The sequence below is a fragment of the Synchiropus splendidus genome, chromosome 4 (assembly GCF_027744825.2).
Source record: "Synchiropus splendidus isolate RoL2022-P1 chromosome 4, RoL_Sspl_1.0, whole genome shotgun sequence".
NCBI classification, from domain to species: Eukaryota; Metazoa; Chordata; class Actinopteri; order Syngnathiformes; family Callionymidae; genus Synchiropus; species Synchiropus splendidus.
Window position 1 is genome coordinate 33,021,067 of NC_071337.1, and position 19,510 is coordinate 33,040,576.

Consider the following 19,510-nt stretch of genomic DNA (forward strand, 5'->3'; position numbering starts at 1 on the left):
TTTATTGCTCGGCGTTCTGCATGTTGTAGAGAAAGGAGATTGGATGAAATCAATTGATCTAACAGATGCCTACTTTCATGAGTCAATTCGTCCATCAAACAGGAAATCAGAGCAGAAACACATGTGCTGTGGGAATTGGCACCTCACATTATGCAGCACACGTGCTATGGTATATGGTACGACAACTACACTGCAGTACATTCACCTGCATCAACTGGCAGGTGGGAGGAAGATCCAGAATAATGTGGCCGCAGAGAGGCTCTCCAGGGGCACCCACTCAGAATTGGTACTATTGCTGTTGGACATAGGTAGATTGCATAAAAACGCTCTTTGCGGCAGCTATATTGGCCTACCAGAATGGATGGAATGGCAAATCCAATCCAAAATGGTGTCTCTGACCGTTTCTCCTTTGGTGTTCGAGACTCAGCGTCAATTTAATGAAAAACAATCAAATCTAATTTAATCGATCTCATCCTGCCATGTGAATTTCTCCCTGTGGAAAAAGTCGAGTCACCTTATGCTCTAATAGAAAAAACAAAAAGAAGTGAACATAAAGCTAAGAAAAGTGAAAATGGCTCAGGGAGTGAGGAGCAAGATGATTGGCAATCACTCATTAGATTACAGCACCAGAGAAGAGAGAAGTATCCTGCAACCAGAAGCAGTTGAGTTCTAGCCTGGTGAAGGAATAGTGGCTGAAGATCAGGGCAGTGAAGGCGATATGGAACAACAGGCTGGATCTCAAGATGAAGAAGATGAAGATTTTTTTAATGGGTTTTTTTTGGTAAGACTTTTTTCACATGAAGGGGGGAAAAATGGACACATCATTCAAAACTGTTTATTAGCAATTCATTGGATGTGTTTAGATTAAAAAAAAAACAAAAAAAAAAAACAACTTTGTACAACACTTGTTGTGCACCCACAACAACTCCTGCATGAAACATTAATAATAAATAAAATGTAAGTGCTTTATGTACATAGAAATGTAGATCAAACATCACACTGAAAGCAGCACAAATTATTGAAAAATGTTTCTGGTATTGGCATCAGTATAAATTTTGAGTCATCGTTATTTACTATCCTGATTGACACACCACAGGCTTCAGGGAGCAGAGTTTCCTACCACCAAGGCTGCACAAGGAGTAAATGCAGTATTAATGTTCAATGTTCTTAGCATTTACCTGCACAATGTCTGAAACAAAGTCACAGTCACATACAAGCTGACAAATAAATCTTCTGAATTTAGACTTTCCGTAATCCCAAAACTATCTGATATCTATTGACTGCTTTGTTGATTAAGTTGTTGTTGGAACACTGACAAATGGGCTGGGATTTGTTGTTATTGCTTCTTGGGTTTCTGATTAAATAAATGAATAAATAAATAAATAAATACAAGATATCATGTTACCTTCTATCATAAATGACTAAAAGTGAAGCTCCGAGGGGCATATGGAACAGCTTCTTCCGGCAACAGTGCAGCCTTGGTATAGACCACCTTCCAACTCTATCATCTCACTTTTCAGCTATAAACTAAAATCAGAAAACATGTCAAAGCTTTTCCAAAATATACAAATTGAATTGAAATTGAATTTAATGTGTTGAGCAGAGTTACAGAGTTATTTCAACATTTTTGTCAATCAGTGATTTACAAAAGTAAAAAAGTCTTCAGATATCCAAAAGAATTTAGGACTGTACATTAGAAAAGTCATCTTGTTTGCCATATTGTATTGAGTGGCACTTCCTATGGCAAAGACACAAAATACGGTCATGCAGCACTAATATAGTGCAAGATGATGCCCGAAATAAAAAAATAAATAATAAATAAAACGGTGGGAAAGAGGCAACTTTTTTCATACATGTCCCTTTTTGACTTGGTCCAAGTGTGTTTAGTATGAGGTGCCCTGCATCTTTGCAGGAAGAAATGAAGAAGATAATGCAAACTTCCAGAAGCATAAAAAAATGAAGACAATTGAAATGAACAAAGTACATCTCATCAAAGGTAGGAATTCAAAGGCCGTTCATGAGGTTTCTCTTTTTATGGGAGCTATGTTGGTGACCCCATAGCATTTGGACAGATGAAGTACAAAGATGGATGACATCTACATGTCGGCATCTCCATCATAGTCAAGGGTTATTGGTTTCAGTCTGTTGGTCATCTGCCGGCGCTTTGGTTTCTTTGGTTTCTTGCTGGAACACAAGACATGAAATACATGAACACTTCTAAACCATCACCACAGACGTTCAGCAGGTCACTGGATTTATTGCCAATATTTGACAGTTTCAGTAAAATGTGTTTTCAACTCATCATATTGTCAGCAAACATGAAAAGTGAAAGTGTCAAAGATAAGGATGGCTGAAGTTTGAAGAAGGTGGCACACACAATCACAGCAGTCTGGTGGCACTCAACTTTTGGCAGTTCCTGCTACTGTTAGTACAACTCCGTAGCCAACCATGTGTGGTACAGCAGAGCCAAACTACTGTTCACAGCAGCAACCATTTTGCAAACAAACAGGGACTTGGGAACATCATCGCCTCAGAGCTGTTGACCTAAAGTAACCGTCCCCATGCTGAAGTGGCCCAGGCTCTAGACAGAGGAAACCAAACAAGACCGCTTTGACATCACAATCATTCTTCATCCATTAGTAAAGGAACTGATCAACATGGATAGTCAGTTCACTGTGCTCATGTGAGATCTGCTTCACGATCACAAGCTGCACTGAAAAGGATTGGAAGAATCTACAGCTAGTCATTATTAAAGCAGAGACGTTAATTGGGGCCACATTCCCCCTCCTCTCCATCTGCACTGGTCACCTCCAAAATAACTGCACTGTTTCTTCTATTTATGTTGTTTTCTTTGCCTACAGAGCTGTCCCAAAAAAATTCACAGTCATGCTGGAGACAATGGAAACAGTGACAATAAAGCTTCCCATCTTATCGTAAAAGTGAGATTTAAGATAGCAACTAGAGAAGGCTATTATATCCAAAGGTAAACATGTAACCATGTAATCTCATCTGTCATCCTGTTGATGTTTAATTTTGCTTAAGGTTTTTTGACAGTTCCTGATTCTTGTGTCTCTTCCATGATATTACCATGTATAGCCAATTAGTTATGGCCACAAAGTGGCATTAAGTACTTGCTCAACAAGATAACTCTAATTTCAATATAGTAGCAAAAAGGGACTAAACATTTTCATGAAATTCAAGAAAACTTTCTTGATTATTTTCTCTTCATTTTCACTTCTTAACCCCTGAGTTTTCATGGTTAAAATGTGCGTTTTGCCGCATGTGTTTTATTTCCTTACACCACAGGTTGGTCAGATGTCAAGAAATTGAGAGAGAAAGTAACAGTGTGTGGTCTTTCAAAGAAATATGTTCATATTGATCAGCAGTGTGCACCGTTCCACCAGCAATGACATGACTGCTGTAGTGAAATTCCTTCTTATCTGATCTTTAATTATTTCTTCAAATCCAACCCAGTGAATGTTTATAACCTAACCCCAGTCCTAAGCAAATCTGGTCAAATCTGATCTGCAAGTGGGATCCCTCCCAATAGTGTCTCCTCCATTCCTCCGCTCATCCTCTCAGATGACATTGTAAGATGCTGCTGGCATTACTTTTATCAAAGATTGATGCATGGAGTATCTTGATCTGAGAGAAGTAATTTAGCGCAGATGTGTTAAAATAAAATAAAAGTACTTTCATTCAGAATCATGAATGATGAGATGATTTAAATTTTATATCAACACACATTCTTTCAGAAGATCCTTCTCATCACCTACAAATAACCTCGCTCCTTTATACCTATCTGACCCTCTACAGCATCATTCCCCGACTCATCGCCTCCGCTCTGCTGACGCCCGCCTTCTCACACCCATCATCAAGTCAAAATACCGCACCCAGGGAGACAGGTCATACACCATCGCTGCACCAACTTTCTGGAACTCCCTGCCCCTTCATATCCGGTCCACCAACACACTTATCTCTTTCAAAAGTCAGCTCAAAACCCAGCATTTCAGAATAGCTTTGGAATTTGTTTCCTTTTATTAATTATTGTAACTTTTTCAATTGATCACATCATTTGATTAATGGTTAGCTAAATTTCATTAATTAATTCAGCACATTAACCAAAACATTTTAAAAGTTTCTGGGGAACTATATCGCAGGTGGTGCGCTGGCAATAAATTTAGAAAATATTAATTTTGCGTCCCACCCCATCATTTTCACTATGCTACTGTAGCCTGTGAAGGACATCCAGATTTAGGCTCTTCATCAGTTAGTTTGTGAAAGGATCAATATTTTTAAAAGTTGCTTCATGTTCGATATGCCCCAAATGTGACATCACGATATTATTTTGCTTTACTTACGTGATATGACTCGATATTCATCAGTTAACAATTATAAACAACAGAACCAGACGAAATGATTTAAATTATGTAAGTTCATTAAACAATATAAACATTACTAACTTTCTCCTGAAGCTATTTCAAAATATAAAAATCTCAACATTGTTTCGCGTTTGTGTGAACAACAAAGTATGCTCCTCTATATTGACCAAAATTGCAAATACAGTTAATACAGTTAAACAAAATAAATAAATAAGAGTAGCCCCACTATTTTACATTAGTGTAATTGCAGTAATGTAAAACAGGTTACAATTATTACCTTGTTTCTGTGGTAAGTGAGTAGTGATGCGGTGTAGCTGTGGCAGCTACTCACCTTCACGACAGGATGCGCTGGAGCACCAGTGGGACGCTTGGTCACAAGTGGACCGGAGCTGATCTGATCTTCAGACTAAGTGATTAAAGTCTCTACGTGATATGAACTTGGTTGTGTCCTTTGTGCTTCTGACGTAAACAGCTCTAGTCGATCGTCACACATCATCCGACAGTGCCTCTGAAACTGAACCTGCTCTAGTTCACGGCAGGCCTGACAGGTGTAAGGCACCCTGTTGCTTTGTGGTTCTGTCCAGTAAGCCCCATCTAAGGGGGACTGAATGCCAGAATCACAGAAGAGGCAACAACCCTGACTGCTGAAAAATTGTGTAAAAGATGGAGAAGTGACAGGCACAAAAAAAGACAATGGATGAATAAATGATGGCAAAGCTCAACACAAAATAAAAATATGAAGACATAAAATGAAGTCGGGACAGCTTGGAAAGGGAAACAAAAGGGTTTTCTGCTTACCATGCTACGTAGGTCATTGAGATGATGAAAACCAAGAGGACCAGGGCTCCTGTTGCTACGCCGTATACCCAGGTCTTCATCTTCCCATCTGCAGAGAGGCCATACACTCTTATTTAACACATTGCATAGCACATGCATACTTCTGATTTGCTTTCTTGAATCCAGGGGATATTGCTTATAATTTCAGCCACACAACAGAGTATTACCAGGCCAGTGGTACTGGAAATTATGTTACAAAAAAATTCACTTTGAAACAATTCATGACAACAAATAAGGGGTTTTAGGAGAGGGCGTCCTGGGGAATCCATTAATATATGGGGCGGATTGCTTGTTGTCATGAGCCGTTTCATTGGAGTCAGAGTTGTCTAGATGTGTATTACCTGGACCAAATGGCTGCAGGAACCATGTTCGTCCTGCCCTTCCTGGTGAGCTCGATTCAGCCTCAGGGGGGTTCAAGGCTCTAATGGTCTTCACATCTGCTTTAGGGTATCCTGCAGTTGGAATCTCCAGTACTGGGATGAGCGTGCACTCATCCAACTCACCGTCAGAGGTCATGACCTCTGTGTAGCCATCTTCACAACCACATACACCGGACTGCAAACAAAGCAGCAGGAAGCACAGGGTCAGCATGTCTTAATGAGTTGTCTGAGGTAAATTCAGAATTGAATTTGTGATGTAGTGATAAAATTGCATCCATATTTAATTAGTAAACTTGTACAGGATTCTGTGTACAAAACACTTCTCTGGCTGGTTTGAAAAGGCGTTGGTTTCAGTTAGCTCCGATGCTGGTGCTGTGTCAATGAGCACTGTATCCACAAGGATATATTCGGTCAGATTGTACGTACATTTTTCATTTTTTTTAAATACCACGATTATCATGTTTACACATCAAAACTACAACTAGAACTAAAACTTGACTAGAATTTTATGTCAATCCAGCACACAGCTATCAGACATCCAAAAGAAAATGCCCACAAGAAATGAAAAATGGTCAACATCTGATCCAGAAAACATCTATTTTACATGTGAAAATCCCTGGTAGACCAACTAAAGCTAATTGACCCTTTAACATATTTGTGTCAGGATGACAGCCATGATTTGGGACCTATCTAATCTTGGTTGTGTTTTGTTTTCTGATTTTGTTTCAGTTTATGCCCTTCTCCCAGGCAACATACACCAGGTCCAACCTGGCGGATACCGAAACACCCCCAGGTCTGTGTAGAGAAACAATCCCTTCACCTGGTCCTGAGCCGACCCCTCGGTCTCCTCCCAGCTGGCCGTGCCTGAAATACCTCTAAAGGAAGATGTCCAGGGGGCACTCTCATTAGATGCCCGAACCACTTCAACTGACTCCTCTCAACGCGGAGAAGCAGCGGCTCTACTCCAAGTGTCTCCCAAGTGACAGAACTTCTCACTCTATCTCTAAGGGAAACGCCAGCCACCCGTCGGAGAAAACTCATTTCATCCGGTTGTGTCCAGGATTTCATTCTTTCGGTCATGACCCACAGCTCATGACCATAGGTGAGGGTCAGGATGAAGACTGATCGGTAAATAGAGAGCTTTGCCTTTTGGCTCATCTCTCTCTTACACACAGCAGTGAGGTAGAGCGACAGCAATATGGCCCCTGTTGTGCTGATTTGCCGACCAATCTCTGACTCCCTTACCTCCCCACTGGAGAACAAGACCCCCAAGATACATTAACTTCTCCACTTGAGGCCGGGACTCATTCCACACCAAGCCACCCTTTTCCAGTTGAGAACCATGGCCTCGAACTTAGAGGTGCTGATCCTCATGCCAGGCATTTCACACTGAGATGCAAACCGATCCAATGAGAGTTGAAGGTCGCACTGTGACGAAGCCTTGAGAACCACATCATATGCAAATAGCAGTAAATATAGATATAAACCAAAAACAGGATTTCTAGACAAAGCGCAACCCTGGTAGAGACCAACTCCCACCGGAAACACATTGGACCGTCCTCTCCAGCACCTTAAAGTAGACCTTACCTGAGGAGTGTGATTCCTCTATAGTTAGAACACAACCTCTGGTCCTCCTTTTTAAATTGGGGAACCACCACCCCAGTATGCCACTCATCCGGTACTGACCCAGACATCCTAGCAATGTTGAAGAGGCGTGTCAGCCAAGACAACCCTTCAACACCCTGCGCCTTCTTTTTCTTCTCATCCTCCAGCTCTGCCTCCCTTACAAAGGGTAGAATGTCCGTGTTAAGGAGTTCTTCAAAGTGTTCTTTTCGACGGCCAATTACATCCTCAGTTGAAGTCAGAACATACGGCCGCAAGTCAGATGATATGATTACAAAATCGATCATTGACCCACGACCTAGGGATCACTGGTACCAAGTACACTTTCCGATGTTCAAACATGGTGTTCGTGATGGACAAACCGTGACTAGCACAATCCAACAACAAACAGCCATTTGGGTTCAGATCAGACAGACTGTTCTTCCCAATCATGCCTCACCATCATTGGCCATATGTACAATGACGTCTCCCAGGAGGACAATGGAATGACCTGGCGTGGCCCAAGACTCCACCAAGGGCCTCCAAGAAGGTCGGATACGACGAGCAACTGTTCAGCGCATACGCACAAACAACAGTCAGAGTTTTGCCTCCATTAAGCTTAAGCCCAACAGAGGTGACCCTCTGGTCCACCCGAAAGAACTACAGCACACAGGTGTTCAGCCAGGGGCTTTGTGAGTATCCCCATGCCCACCTGGCCTCTCACACCTTGAGCAACACCAGACAAGGAAAGAGTTCAGCCTCTATCAAGGAGCTGGGTTCCAGAACCCAAGCCGTGCGTAGAAATGAGCCCCACCAGATCCAACTGGTAACACTTCACCTGCCACACTAACTCAGGCTCCTTACCCCACAGTGAGGTGACGTTCAACATCCCCAGGGCTAGCCGATGCAGCCCAGGCAATGTATGCAGATGCAGCCCTCTTCCACTGCCACCCAGATGACAGCGTACTCGACTCATGAGACCACCGCAGGTGGTGTGCCCATGGGGTGAGGATGGAATGGATGGAGCATCCACATAGCTCTTTTGAGCTGTGACCGGCCAGGTTTTGTGGGTCACCCGGCCACCAGACGCTCGTGATAGGTCCAACACCCCGGTACCCCTCCAGTGCAGGGTACACTTAATATATCCATTCCTCTTCATGAATCAATTTGGACAATGCTTAGTCTGACCTCTCTTCAGGGACTTGTTTGCCATGGGTGACCAGACAACGTAGCCTCCTGAATCAATTAAGTATGCAAAACCACACCACCACAATAAGGTGATGGTCATGGGCGACCGGAACTAAAATCTGTTGGCTTATTTCTTGAAATTTGGCATAAAAAAAAGAAAGAAAAAGGAAAACTGGTCAGGGGTGGCGTCAGAAGCACTTGAGTTTTCAGGGATAAAAATGTTTAAAATCTGGAAAAAAACAAGAGGGTTTGATTGATAGTTTTTAATGAATCTTTCAAAATATATTGATACTTGTAGACCATCTTGGCTGAGTTGTTGTTGGTGGGGTAAAATGTAGGATTCGACCTTGGTTGTGTGTCAGAGATTAATAAGGATTCTGCTGTGTTTGGTTAGAAACCAGGATATAAACTCACAGAACTGGATTTGTTTTCGGGGGTTTATAGAAAAGTAAACCTACAACAGGTTATCTGCAATTGACAATAAAAGAAAGGTGTTCTAGTGATTGATTACGCCTAAAATACTGTTTTTCGATGACAGTCAAATCCCTTTTCCCCGCTGGTAAATTACGGGGGGATGGCTTCTATAAGGCAAGTACAGTCTTCAATTGTATGCCAAGTCTCACGGATGATAAAAAAGTCAATGTCATTAGAAGTGATAAAATATTGACATGAAAACTGTTAGTGTTCAAACAGCAGATGTTTAAAAGGCTAAAGTTTACTGCTGAGCAGTTTTAAAATGCAGGAATCTATTTATGAGGATTAAATTATCATGTCTGATCAAGATCTAAAAAAAAAAAAAACAAGCACACACCCACCCAGTTTCATGGCAGTCACATTCAATGAAAAGTCACAACAAAATGTAAGTTACAGAATACAGAATCTGTAAAAAACAGATAATCGGTGTAACGGAATACATAAAAACTTTGTGTTACTTTGTGTCCTCTAGTGGCCATCAGATGGACGAGTAGTGGCCCAGTGAGAGGTTCTGATTGGCCCACGTGGCGAGTGTTTATTTATGGATAATGACGCAACTGGGAGTGAGATCTGTGTCATGCATTAGAAATACACAAGCAAACAGTGAAAGTAAGCCGTTGTCTTCATTGAAACTTCCAGCACATCACCATTGGATTATAAGGACTGATTATGTCGTGGCTTAGAAACAACCATCATCTGCCTCTGAATATGGGTGGAACTTGGATGAGGCCCTCAGAGATTGTTTTGTGAGTGGTTTGCGTTCAGGTGTCATACAACTTGGGTTGCTATCAGAAAGTTATTTGGATTTATCACATTTGCAGTGTCAATGGAGTTGGACTAAACAAACACATTGGACTGTTTGTGCATAATGGACAAGAACATATTTTTTCTGGTCAAACTGAATAGAAAACAAAGGCACATATAATTGTATGTATTTTGTTAACATCCAAACACAACACAACATCCTAAGTTGAGAAAAGAGAGTGGGCAGCGCCCTTAGTAGTGGTTCTGAAGGCAGGCAAAACATTGTAGAACATGTGGTGATTATGAGATCAGTGTGAATCAATTCATTGATGCTGAGACATAGCCTTTGCCAAAAATGGGGGATTTGTTTGCAACATTGGCAGGAGGAACAATTTCCATCCCATGCATACTAGCATCTGCAGTTGAATGAGGAGTCAAACAGTATCTGACAGTGAACACACATAAAGGACTCTAGAAATACAGTATGCACATCTCAGTCATGGTGCTTTTCAGTCTGTCATGGACCAAATTCTTTAGGTTAGGTTTGGATTACGTGACTTCAAAAGTCTGAATGGGATGTTAACACCCCTGGGAAAAAATGGTCGCTGTGTAGAGCTATCAAAATGTAATTTCCTCGAGTGCAGTGTGGAGTATCTGGGACATTGCATCAACAAATATAAGTTTCCACACAACAGATGAAAAAGAACATCCTTCCAACAGCAAGTGTCACTGAGTCGAAGTTGTTCCAGGGACTTCTGAATTATTATTGATTGTTTCTGAAAAACCCTTCTTCTGTTTTGCAAACTTGGCATGATCTCTGAAGAAAGCGTGTCAAATGGATTTGGACAATTAGCTGTGAAAGAGCATCTAAGGAAGCTCAACAGTTGTTGCAGCAGGATACTGTACACAACAACACACAACTGCCATTAAGGATAGCATGTGATGCTTCTATGCGTGGTGTGGAAGCAGTCATAACACATATTCTTTCCAAATGGAAAGGAACACCAAATAGCTTTTTCCTCCAGCACCCTGACTGTCACAGGACAGAAATATGTGCAGATTGAGAAAGAGGATCTAGCAATAATGTTTGGGTTGAAGAAATTTTACATGTATCAATATGGGTGGTTTCAGTGCTGGTAGCGATGAGAATGCAGCTTTGCGTTCTCACTCTAAAGGCATACCGCTGCTACACTGAGTGCATGAGATCAGCAGAAAGTGCTGATGTATTGTCTCGCTGATCTCAAACTGCAGAGCACAGCAGAAGAGGCTTCGTCTCTCACCTAGAGTAATAACTAGTTACTTCTACGGACATTGAGACTAAACTATCGAGCGCAGAGCAAGCTTTGTATAAAGGACCAAAAATGGTATAATAATGGTATAATGAATCAATTCCGAAATAAAAGAACAAATTAATGAATTGGGTTGGACATATCATACTGTATGTATGGGCGGCCTAACTATGAGGGAAATGAAATCCTGAACTTCATTCACAGAAATGAGTTGTCTGCAGAACAAGGTAGTATCCTATGAGTTCAGCAAGGCATCATATCACCATGTTTTGGGCAGCATTACTTAAGATCCATTGATCTCTATTATGAGTATCCGTGTGTCTGTCAAATGAAGGAACTTTACCACATTTACCGGTGGTGGCCAGCATGTGATGTTGAGATCAAAGAGCTTGAAACTCTGTAGTTTGTAAAATAGTGCAGAAAACACCAGCTATGGCACTATTGTACATTGCAATGAAGATAGCCAGAAAGAGCTTGGCAACGAATTCACAGTGACTTTGCAGAGAGAGATCAACAATGTTTTCTGGTGGTCATTGACAGCCACACAGTTCTTCCTACAACTTCTGAGAAAACTATTGACATCCTGTAGTGGTCGTTTGCTCCTTACAAATTGCCAGAAGTGACTATTTAATAAAAGTGGATGAAAGTGGAAGAGTGAACTAAAGCAAGTGGATCAGAAGCGTCATTATGATCACAATGCTCCGCCACTTCATCCGTCTTTGGAACCATAACTGTCCATATTCAAAATTTCAAGGGAGGAACTGTGAAATAGTCAAAAGCAACTGTGAGAGGGACTTGGATCATTATCTGATATAGGAAGAACCAAAATGTACAAGCAACACCTCCACTGAAACAGGCAGCTAGTTCACTCCATCAGTGTCAGGATACAACCCAGAAAAAAAAACAAAAAACAAACAAAAAAAAAAAAACACCAGTTGAAAGGTGGTATTCAGAGCAGCAGAAAAAACCACTGAAATGTGATTTGGTTTTGGTTAAAAATGACTAATATTGTCCTATTAGAGATCAGTTATTGTCCAAAGTATTGTTACCATTAGCAGACCACATTATGTATGATATACCGAATATCCCAAAGGGGCTGTCATAGTGTAGGTTGCGTTGTTGCCCTCTAGTGGTGCTTAGAGGCTCAGTGAAAAATTTTGGCTGGTCAACATGGCGAGTGGCTTTATGCCACTATGTTCCAGTAAGGTGCTGAAATAATACAAAGAAATTTTCATTTCAAATTTAATTTTCCCAAATGTCACTGCATCCAAAAGTGTGTGGCACCATCAAAAGTGATGTAGTGGCACTCAGCATCTCAATACTATGGGAATTGTACTGGTCAAATTTGCTCTGTGAGCATCAAACACACATCTGAAGCACAAAGTTTGCCGCATCAGTCTTGCACCACCCTGCTGTGTATACGAGAATATGAAAAATGGTAATATCCACATGAGGCATTTTATAATTTAAAAGTTTAAACAAGCAAAACTATAATGCTGAATTAACAATAAATTAACTAAAGTATGGCTTAGCTCTGTAAACAAAAAAACAAACAAAAAAAAGATGAGAACCACTTAAGTGTAAGTTTGCACTTCAACAGTCAAACAGATGTGTGAAGGAAGCGTTGATTTAGATGTCAGTTAAATTACCACATATTGTTCTGTGGATGCCTGTGGTTACTGTTATTATTATATGTAATAGAAACCATTGTTCCTTGTCTCTGCAACATATGTTTTAAGGCATGTAACAAAAGGTCAGTTGATGAAAATGCCGAAGACCATAAGGTAGTGTTACAGTGTCTATTTCTGTTGGGTGATTGGCTTGTGACTCTTCAATAATCCAAACAGTTTGAACTTCATGTATGGCTTTGCCTAATACTGTCTGTCCGACCAGAAAAACATGCCATCACAGGAGTGCCTCCAGCTAAAAAGGAGATTGAAATAAACACACATTCATAAATGCCGAAATGCATTTATGTCACAATTTTTCAATGGTAGCGCCCAAAGGTTTAACTTGGACGTGGAATGACATGACCCGTCATTTCTAATGTCAATATTACTTTTGCACTAATAAAATGTTCAGCCAAGTTTCCAGGTGCGTCAGACCTGGTGTCCTTAGGAAGAAAACGGGGACATCCATCATTTGTAATGTCAGACCATGATGGCCTGGATTCGGGAAATCACACAACACTTCCAGTGACTGGACATTCTAATATGGTCATGTGTTGATATAATAATACATGCGTGATACTGTGTATTGGATTGGAGGAACACCCTTGATCCTATTGGGTATTGTATGGTGTAATGGATATGAGGAACCATATGCATTTCTCTATTTAATGTATCTGTATTTTGACTTCTTTGATGCTGACCATTGATGCTGATCATTGACAACCAGATGCTGATGTTGATCTGGAATAAACTAAGTCTGCATTCCATGACCTCTGTGGCTGGGCTGGTTATGTCAATGCTCATTTATATATTAACTCTTTGGGTTGGACTGTTGAAATATTTTTTTCAAATAAAAGTTCTGCACTTTAAAACTGATTTTAATATAATTGCATGACTTATGATGTGCTTGAGCCAAGTACATCATATGTAAAAGTCATGTGGTGAAAGGGGTGCTGCCACAGACTGAGTCAGTGACCCTTTTTCCAATTATTCATTTTATTTTTACTCACAGCACAACACCGTTCAGTCCGTTCATTGAGCTATTGCAGTTCTTCGATTTCGCCACATGATGGAGATGAAGAATTAACATTCCAATCTATCAGGTTGCTGCTGGATGTGAATATAAGTAAATTGGATGCACAACTTACTAATACCTACACTATCCCACAAAATCATGTGGTTTTGCAATAAATTAGTCCGAACTGTTTTTTCTACAAAATATTTAAAAGGTCTTGCAATCTTTTCATATTCCAGGTGTTCCTCATAAAACATGTTGACATGAGGTCAATTATGTTTTTATTTATTTTTGCATTTTTGCAATTTTAAGAAATTGCAGTTCTTGTATCACCACCCCACTTAAGTGGGGTCAAAAATGACCCCAGTAACAATCAATTCAAATCAAACCCTTTCTGCTATAATCTAAAGACATTTCTCATATCTCGGTTAAGATGACACAGTTTGTTCAAACAAAAGAGCAATTTCATTTTTGACATCCACATCTCTTATCAAAGAGCAGGAAACAGCGAATATCTTCAAATATTCAAGTTGGCATCATGCCCTTGTACATGTGTTATGCAGAAGACTGGTACACCCCAGTTCTCACTTACTGCAAGAGTGGTCTATCCAATGTAGGCTGTGAGCTCATGGTCCCATTTTTTTCACTCTTTTCCCCGTGGCTACCCTTTGTCCCTCTATGTTTGTACATGCCAGCTCCTCTTCTATTTTATATTGTCAGACATGAACAGCTTCCATGCATCCATTGGGGAGTCACTATTATACCCAGGTGCAGACCCGGGCAATAAAAATTAAATCGTGACTGCAGCTTATTCGGTTGGACTCAGAGGACTCCTCACAGGCTAACTGGCCTTGTTCAGTGGAGGGAAAGAACAGTCTTTCAACAGCGGTTGACAGAGAATTTTTGACAGTGAATAACTGAGATACCTGCTCACTCGCAAACAACAGTGCTGCGCATACTGCCCCCAGCAGGCCAGAGTGAGTAAGGGAAGTATGGCCCTAGTGTCACATTGGACAGTGATCAGAGGAGCTTACAAGATTTGAAGAGTTCCTTTGCCTTGATCTTTGCAATTATATATTGCATTTAACCAAATACAATATGCACCACCCCCTCGAATAACAATTACCGGAGCTACCAGAGAACAGAATTCAGTCCCTGTAAAAAAAAGTCATGGGCTCACTCACCTCTGTGCAGACTGATCGTGGCTTGCTGCAGATTGGATCACATGATCGGTCCACCAGTGGCTCAGCTGCACCATGGCAGCCGCCTGTGGATCACATATTCGATCTTAATTATTGAACTTCACTGCTACTTTGAGGAAATGGTAACACATAGCAGTAAAAATTAAATGATACATTTTGACAATATGTTGTGGAATGTGTAATGAGTTTAAGGCAGAAAACAAGGGGCAGTGTGTGGATCAATTACAGTAAATGCAGTAAATGTAAATATAGTAATGCTTTGCAACTATGGCTCTGATGGAATACCATCATCAAAATGCCTGCTGGTAGTTGCTACAAGAGGCGTTTGTGGTTCCAAATGAAAAAAAGATTTTCATTCAATCAAGTGTCTGTTTCTTGTCTGTCATTTTATATTAACAAATGGTGTTTGATTTGTGGTTCATATACTTCTTTTTTTAAGCACATCAAAAAATTGTACAAAACAAAATTAAGGAAAGAATGAAGGATGACAAATGGTCTACCAGAAAAAGTGACATGTTTCCAGGTCAGGATTGTGTAAAGAGTTATCTACAGTGTTAGCAAGATGACATGGTGGTGATGGCGTCAGCGTGAAAGAACCAAGCTCATTCATTTCTGAGTAATTTAGTTCTAAGGATTTTCCGGCACAATAACTTAGGCCCCTGTGATCTGTTTGGTCTATGATGACAAACCACGTGATGTGAAAAGGATTAGACTACATTTCCTTACACGGGATTGATGAAGCACTTTGTGTTGTGAACACACTTATAGACTTCACGGAGCAATTTGTGAACTGCAAATCTCTCTCTCTCTCTCTCTCTCTCTCTCTCATTCTGAGTTTATTAGAGGTCAAGCATATGGACTGAGGAGGGAAGAGAACATTTTGACTCTGGTGGCACTGATGGGGCTGATTCAGCGTATTACCCGGAGTTTTTGTAGCGTCGTGTTTTGACACTGACCTATGTATTGAAATGCTGCAAAAAACGTCTCCCCAAGATGATACAGTTGGCAGTTTTATTCTGTATTAACAAACATATTTGTTTAAGATGATTTAAAAGCTACGGTGGTTGACGTTTGAGATTGCTTGAAACTGTAAGGGACTCTCGGGCAAGTCCCATTGCCCCAAGTTTGAAGTTCATTATAATCCTGATCAGTCATTCAATGTAAACATTTGTTTACGAGTGTTTTTTGTGAGGCAGCCATATTGCAAACCAAAAATTGTTTGATTTTGAATTGACACGCATGTAAAAGTCACTTTGATGTGAAGCTCTATTAGTATTTAAGATGTGATGACGGAAAAGGAAAAGTTGGATCCCAGGGTATATGTCACTCTAATGTTTGATTCATAAATCTGACCTGTAACATTGAGTCCATCAGAGCGTTCGCACCAGACTTCACGTGACGATCCCTGCCATGGTCCAGTTCTCCACTTGTACTCTAAACACTGGCCATCTACAAGGTAAGGCATGGTGGGAAATTGTTTAGCAAAATTCTACACTGAGAATCCCCAATTCAAATCATGATTATATCACTGACCTGTGCATGGTCGGACATCCAGCTCCTGCTCTGGGCATTGCAGTAGATTTTCTGGGTCTTGTGCCACAACAGCCCGAGATCTGACCTGGACTGATCCAAAGCCTTGATCGTCACCACCAGCACAGCTGAGCTGACACTGACTCCATGCTGTCCAGTCTGTCAGGTAGCACTCGCCTGTATGGGTTTTAACCGAATATAAGAAATTCTGTGATGAATATTCTTTCAAATAATCTCTAAGAGAGGTGATGACTGCTGAATGGTATGCTAAGAGCAAATTTCAATGCTGGCACTGAAGAATAGCACTTCAACAGCAAACGACATGTGCACCTCCAAACAGAAGCCCCACCTCAACAGAACAAACACAGGGAACACACATAGAAAGGATCCTTACATTTGGTTTGGTGAGGAAGTGAAACTTTGGCACATAATTGTAACCAAAAAGTGTTTTACAATGCATCTCATTCCCACTCATTCTCAGCATTTGCTCTTTTGACACCTTGTTTTTTTCAATGCCACCGACATCACTCTCACTCCATTGTCTATTCGCATTTTCATTTTCAACTTTCATCTTTCACTCTGCCAGCAAATTTTTTTTTCTTCATTAATGCAATAGCATTCCCCTATCTCAGCTCATCTCCCTTTTGTTGGACCTCATCGATCATAACGTGACATACCACAAAACATGTTACAGTTCTATTTCATATGTGCTCCGCCATGTAACGGCCTTCGCCATTGGTTAATCCACCTCGAGGCACTGGCCTCGGCCTGAGACTTTGATTGATTGTCTCTCTGGCCAGGAAGGCACCTCCCACCACATATAAGACTCCCCTACTCCCGCTGCTCTGCTCCATTTTCCACTCAGCCTGCTTGGGCCCGGGCTTACTCATGCGTCATGCACGTTCGCTCCCTGGCGAACAACATGAACTTCCTGGCCGCTGCTATGGATCGCTTGTTGTTCGAAAAGGACAAGCTCCGTCGGGTCCAAGTGACGCCGTGGCATTTGAGAAGATGGTGCTGGCCGCGTCCGTGGATGCTGCGCGCGTTTGTGCCTTGTCCCAGATGGCTACTCGCAACCTGTGGCTCGCCAAGACAGGAGGCCGAGAAGAGGAACCTCATCGACACCCCCATCACCAATGGCACGCTCTTCGGAATGTCTCGGAGTACCTGGAGAAGCTCGAGACCCAGAAGTCCTCCGCAAAGCTCTCTGAACACTTCCGCTTCTCTCTCAACGGGGTCTCAGTCGTCGTCGTCCAGTGCATGGGACGCCGCAATGTCTGGGTGGAGCTGCCTTGCCTCCGCGAACCTGACCAGCCTTCCACCTGGCCCTTCTGTGGCTCCTCATGGCAGAGCGCCTGTCCCCAAAAAATACCTACTTCTTCATACAATAAATCTTTCAAGAAGTATTCTCTGTTGTGAGATACTTTTGAAATTTGTGATTTGCAACATTTGCGTGCCGCTTTTATGGGTCCGCCACAGTCTGGTCCCGTAGGTCGGCCTCGTGTACATGCTTTGGGCCCGCTAGCTAAGTAGGCTAAGCTGGCGCTAGCCCTCCCGACCGGCAGCCAACTTGCACCATCCGCGTTGGGGAGGCCCAGTGCAGCTGCCCCAACCGCTCTTCTGGGTATCGAGTCTAGCAGTGGACTTCATTTCCCTGCATCCCTTGCTGATGATGTCACCAATGTTGCCGGAAATCCACAGCTTATGGTGATAAAAGCGAGACCGGACAGCGGCCCTTTCGAGGGGAGGCCCCCCGCACTTTCCAGTCGTGACGGGCGGGGTGTCTCTTCCTATGGCCCCACCTCTCACAGATTTCCATTCAGTGTGGGTGGATCTGTGTGCCCCCCTCTCTCTGTGGTTAAACAGAACACTGAGCAGGGGCTACGCACTTTAGTTTTGCGGCTGTCCCCGCAACTTTGCTGGAATCTGAGTGACGTCTCCACGTTCCCCAGCGGAACGACTGTGTCTGGAGCAGGAGATGGTGTCACTCTTCCAAAGATGAGTGATCTCCCCAGTTCCGCGGGAAGACCGCGAGAAGGGGTCCTATACAGTCTACTTCCTGGTTCCAAAGAAGTCAGAGGGTCTCAGACCCGCCCTGGATCTTCGAAGGTTGAACGCTCACATCGCTTCCCACTCGTTCAGAATGTTGACAATCAGACAACTGTTTGAGTGCGTCAGACCAGGGGATTGGATGACCTCCGTGGACCTGATGGATGCATACTTTCACGTCCCCATTTTGCCATGCCACAGGCGCTACCTGAGGTTTGCAGTGGGGGACGATTATTACCAGTTGGACCGTCTGCCCTTCGGGTTTTCACTGGCTCCACAAACCTTCTCAAAGGTAATGGATGTAGCGCTGGATTATCAGGTTATCAGGTATAAGAATCCTGACATATCTGGATGACTGGCTCATTCTGGCGGCTTCAGAGGACGAAGCGGGCTGCCACACGGTGATTGTGCTGCACCATATCAGACGTCTGGGCTTCGCAGTCAACGTCCAGAAGAGTGTGCTGCAGCCCAAGCACTTGCGCTCAGTATCTGGGGCTTCTCCTCGATGGGGATTCTCCTCACTCCATGACATCTGGTCTCATGTCAGCAGCACACTCTGTGGTCAAGCTGGGTCTGTTACACATGAGGCGGCTTTAACGCTGGTTCGCACATCTCAACCTCGACCTGGTCAGAGACAGATCGAGGTGGCTGGTTCTTTCGACCCAAGCCGGGTTGGATCTGATCTTCTGGGACCCCAGAAGTCATCTCCTCCGGTGTCTGTATGGGCTCCGTCCAGCGATACGTGCACGTCTTTAAGGATGCATCCCCGACGGGCTGGGGAGGCGCGCTAGGAGAGGAGCGCGTGTCGCATATAAATCAGCTGGAGCTGACGGTGGTGGAGGAAGTGCTGATGCACTTTGCGCCCCGTCTGGAGGGCCATCACGTGATGGTCAGGTCGGACAATTCCATGACAGTTGCTTATATCACCCGCCAGGGGGGAGTAAGAGCTCCTTCTTTGCACAGAGTGATAGCTCACATATTGACTTGGGCGTCCTCTCATATGCTGTCTCTGAGAGTGCGTCACGTTCCAGGAGTGCTGAACGTGGACGCGAACAGAATGTCCAGAGGGAACGTGTTGGCGAAAGAGTGGGGTCTGGCGCCACACGACAGGGCCTCAGAGCTCATTCGACGATGGCCATCTCCTCGTG

At 42.7% G+C, this 19,510-nt stretch overlaps 1 protein-coding gene across 1 annotated transcript in view; it reads right to left on the bottom strand.

Moving 5' to 3' along the window:
• Positions 1-581: 581 nt before the first annotated feature.
• Positions 582-19,510, bottom strand: part of thsd7aa (thrombospondin, type I, domain containing 7Aa) — a 68,110-nt gene continuing 49,181 nt past the window's right edge. Inside the window, exons 23-28 of the mRNA XM_053862109.1 lie at positions 16,317-16,490; positions 16,137-16,232; positions 14,766-14,848; positions 5,561-5,774; positions 5,181-5,268; positions 582-2,184 (exon numbers count right to left, since the gene is read on the bottom strand). Coding sequence (XP_053718084.1) covers positions 2,097-2,184; positions 5,181-5,268; positions 5,561-5,774; positions 14,766-14,848; positions 16,137-16,232; positions 16,317-16,490 — 743 coding nt within the window. The 3' untranslated portion in view covers positions 582-2,096. The remainder of the gene's footprint in view (positions 2,185-5,180; positions 5,269-5,560; positions 5,775-14,765; positions 14,849-16,136; positions 16,233-16,316; positions 16,491-19,510) is intronic.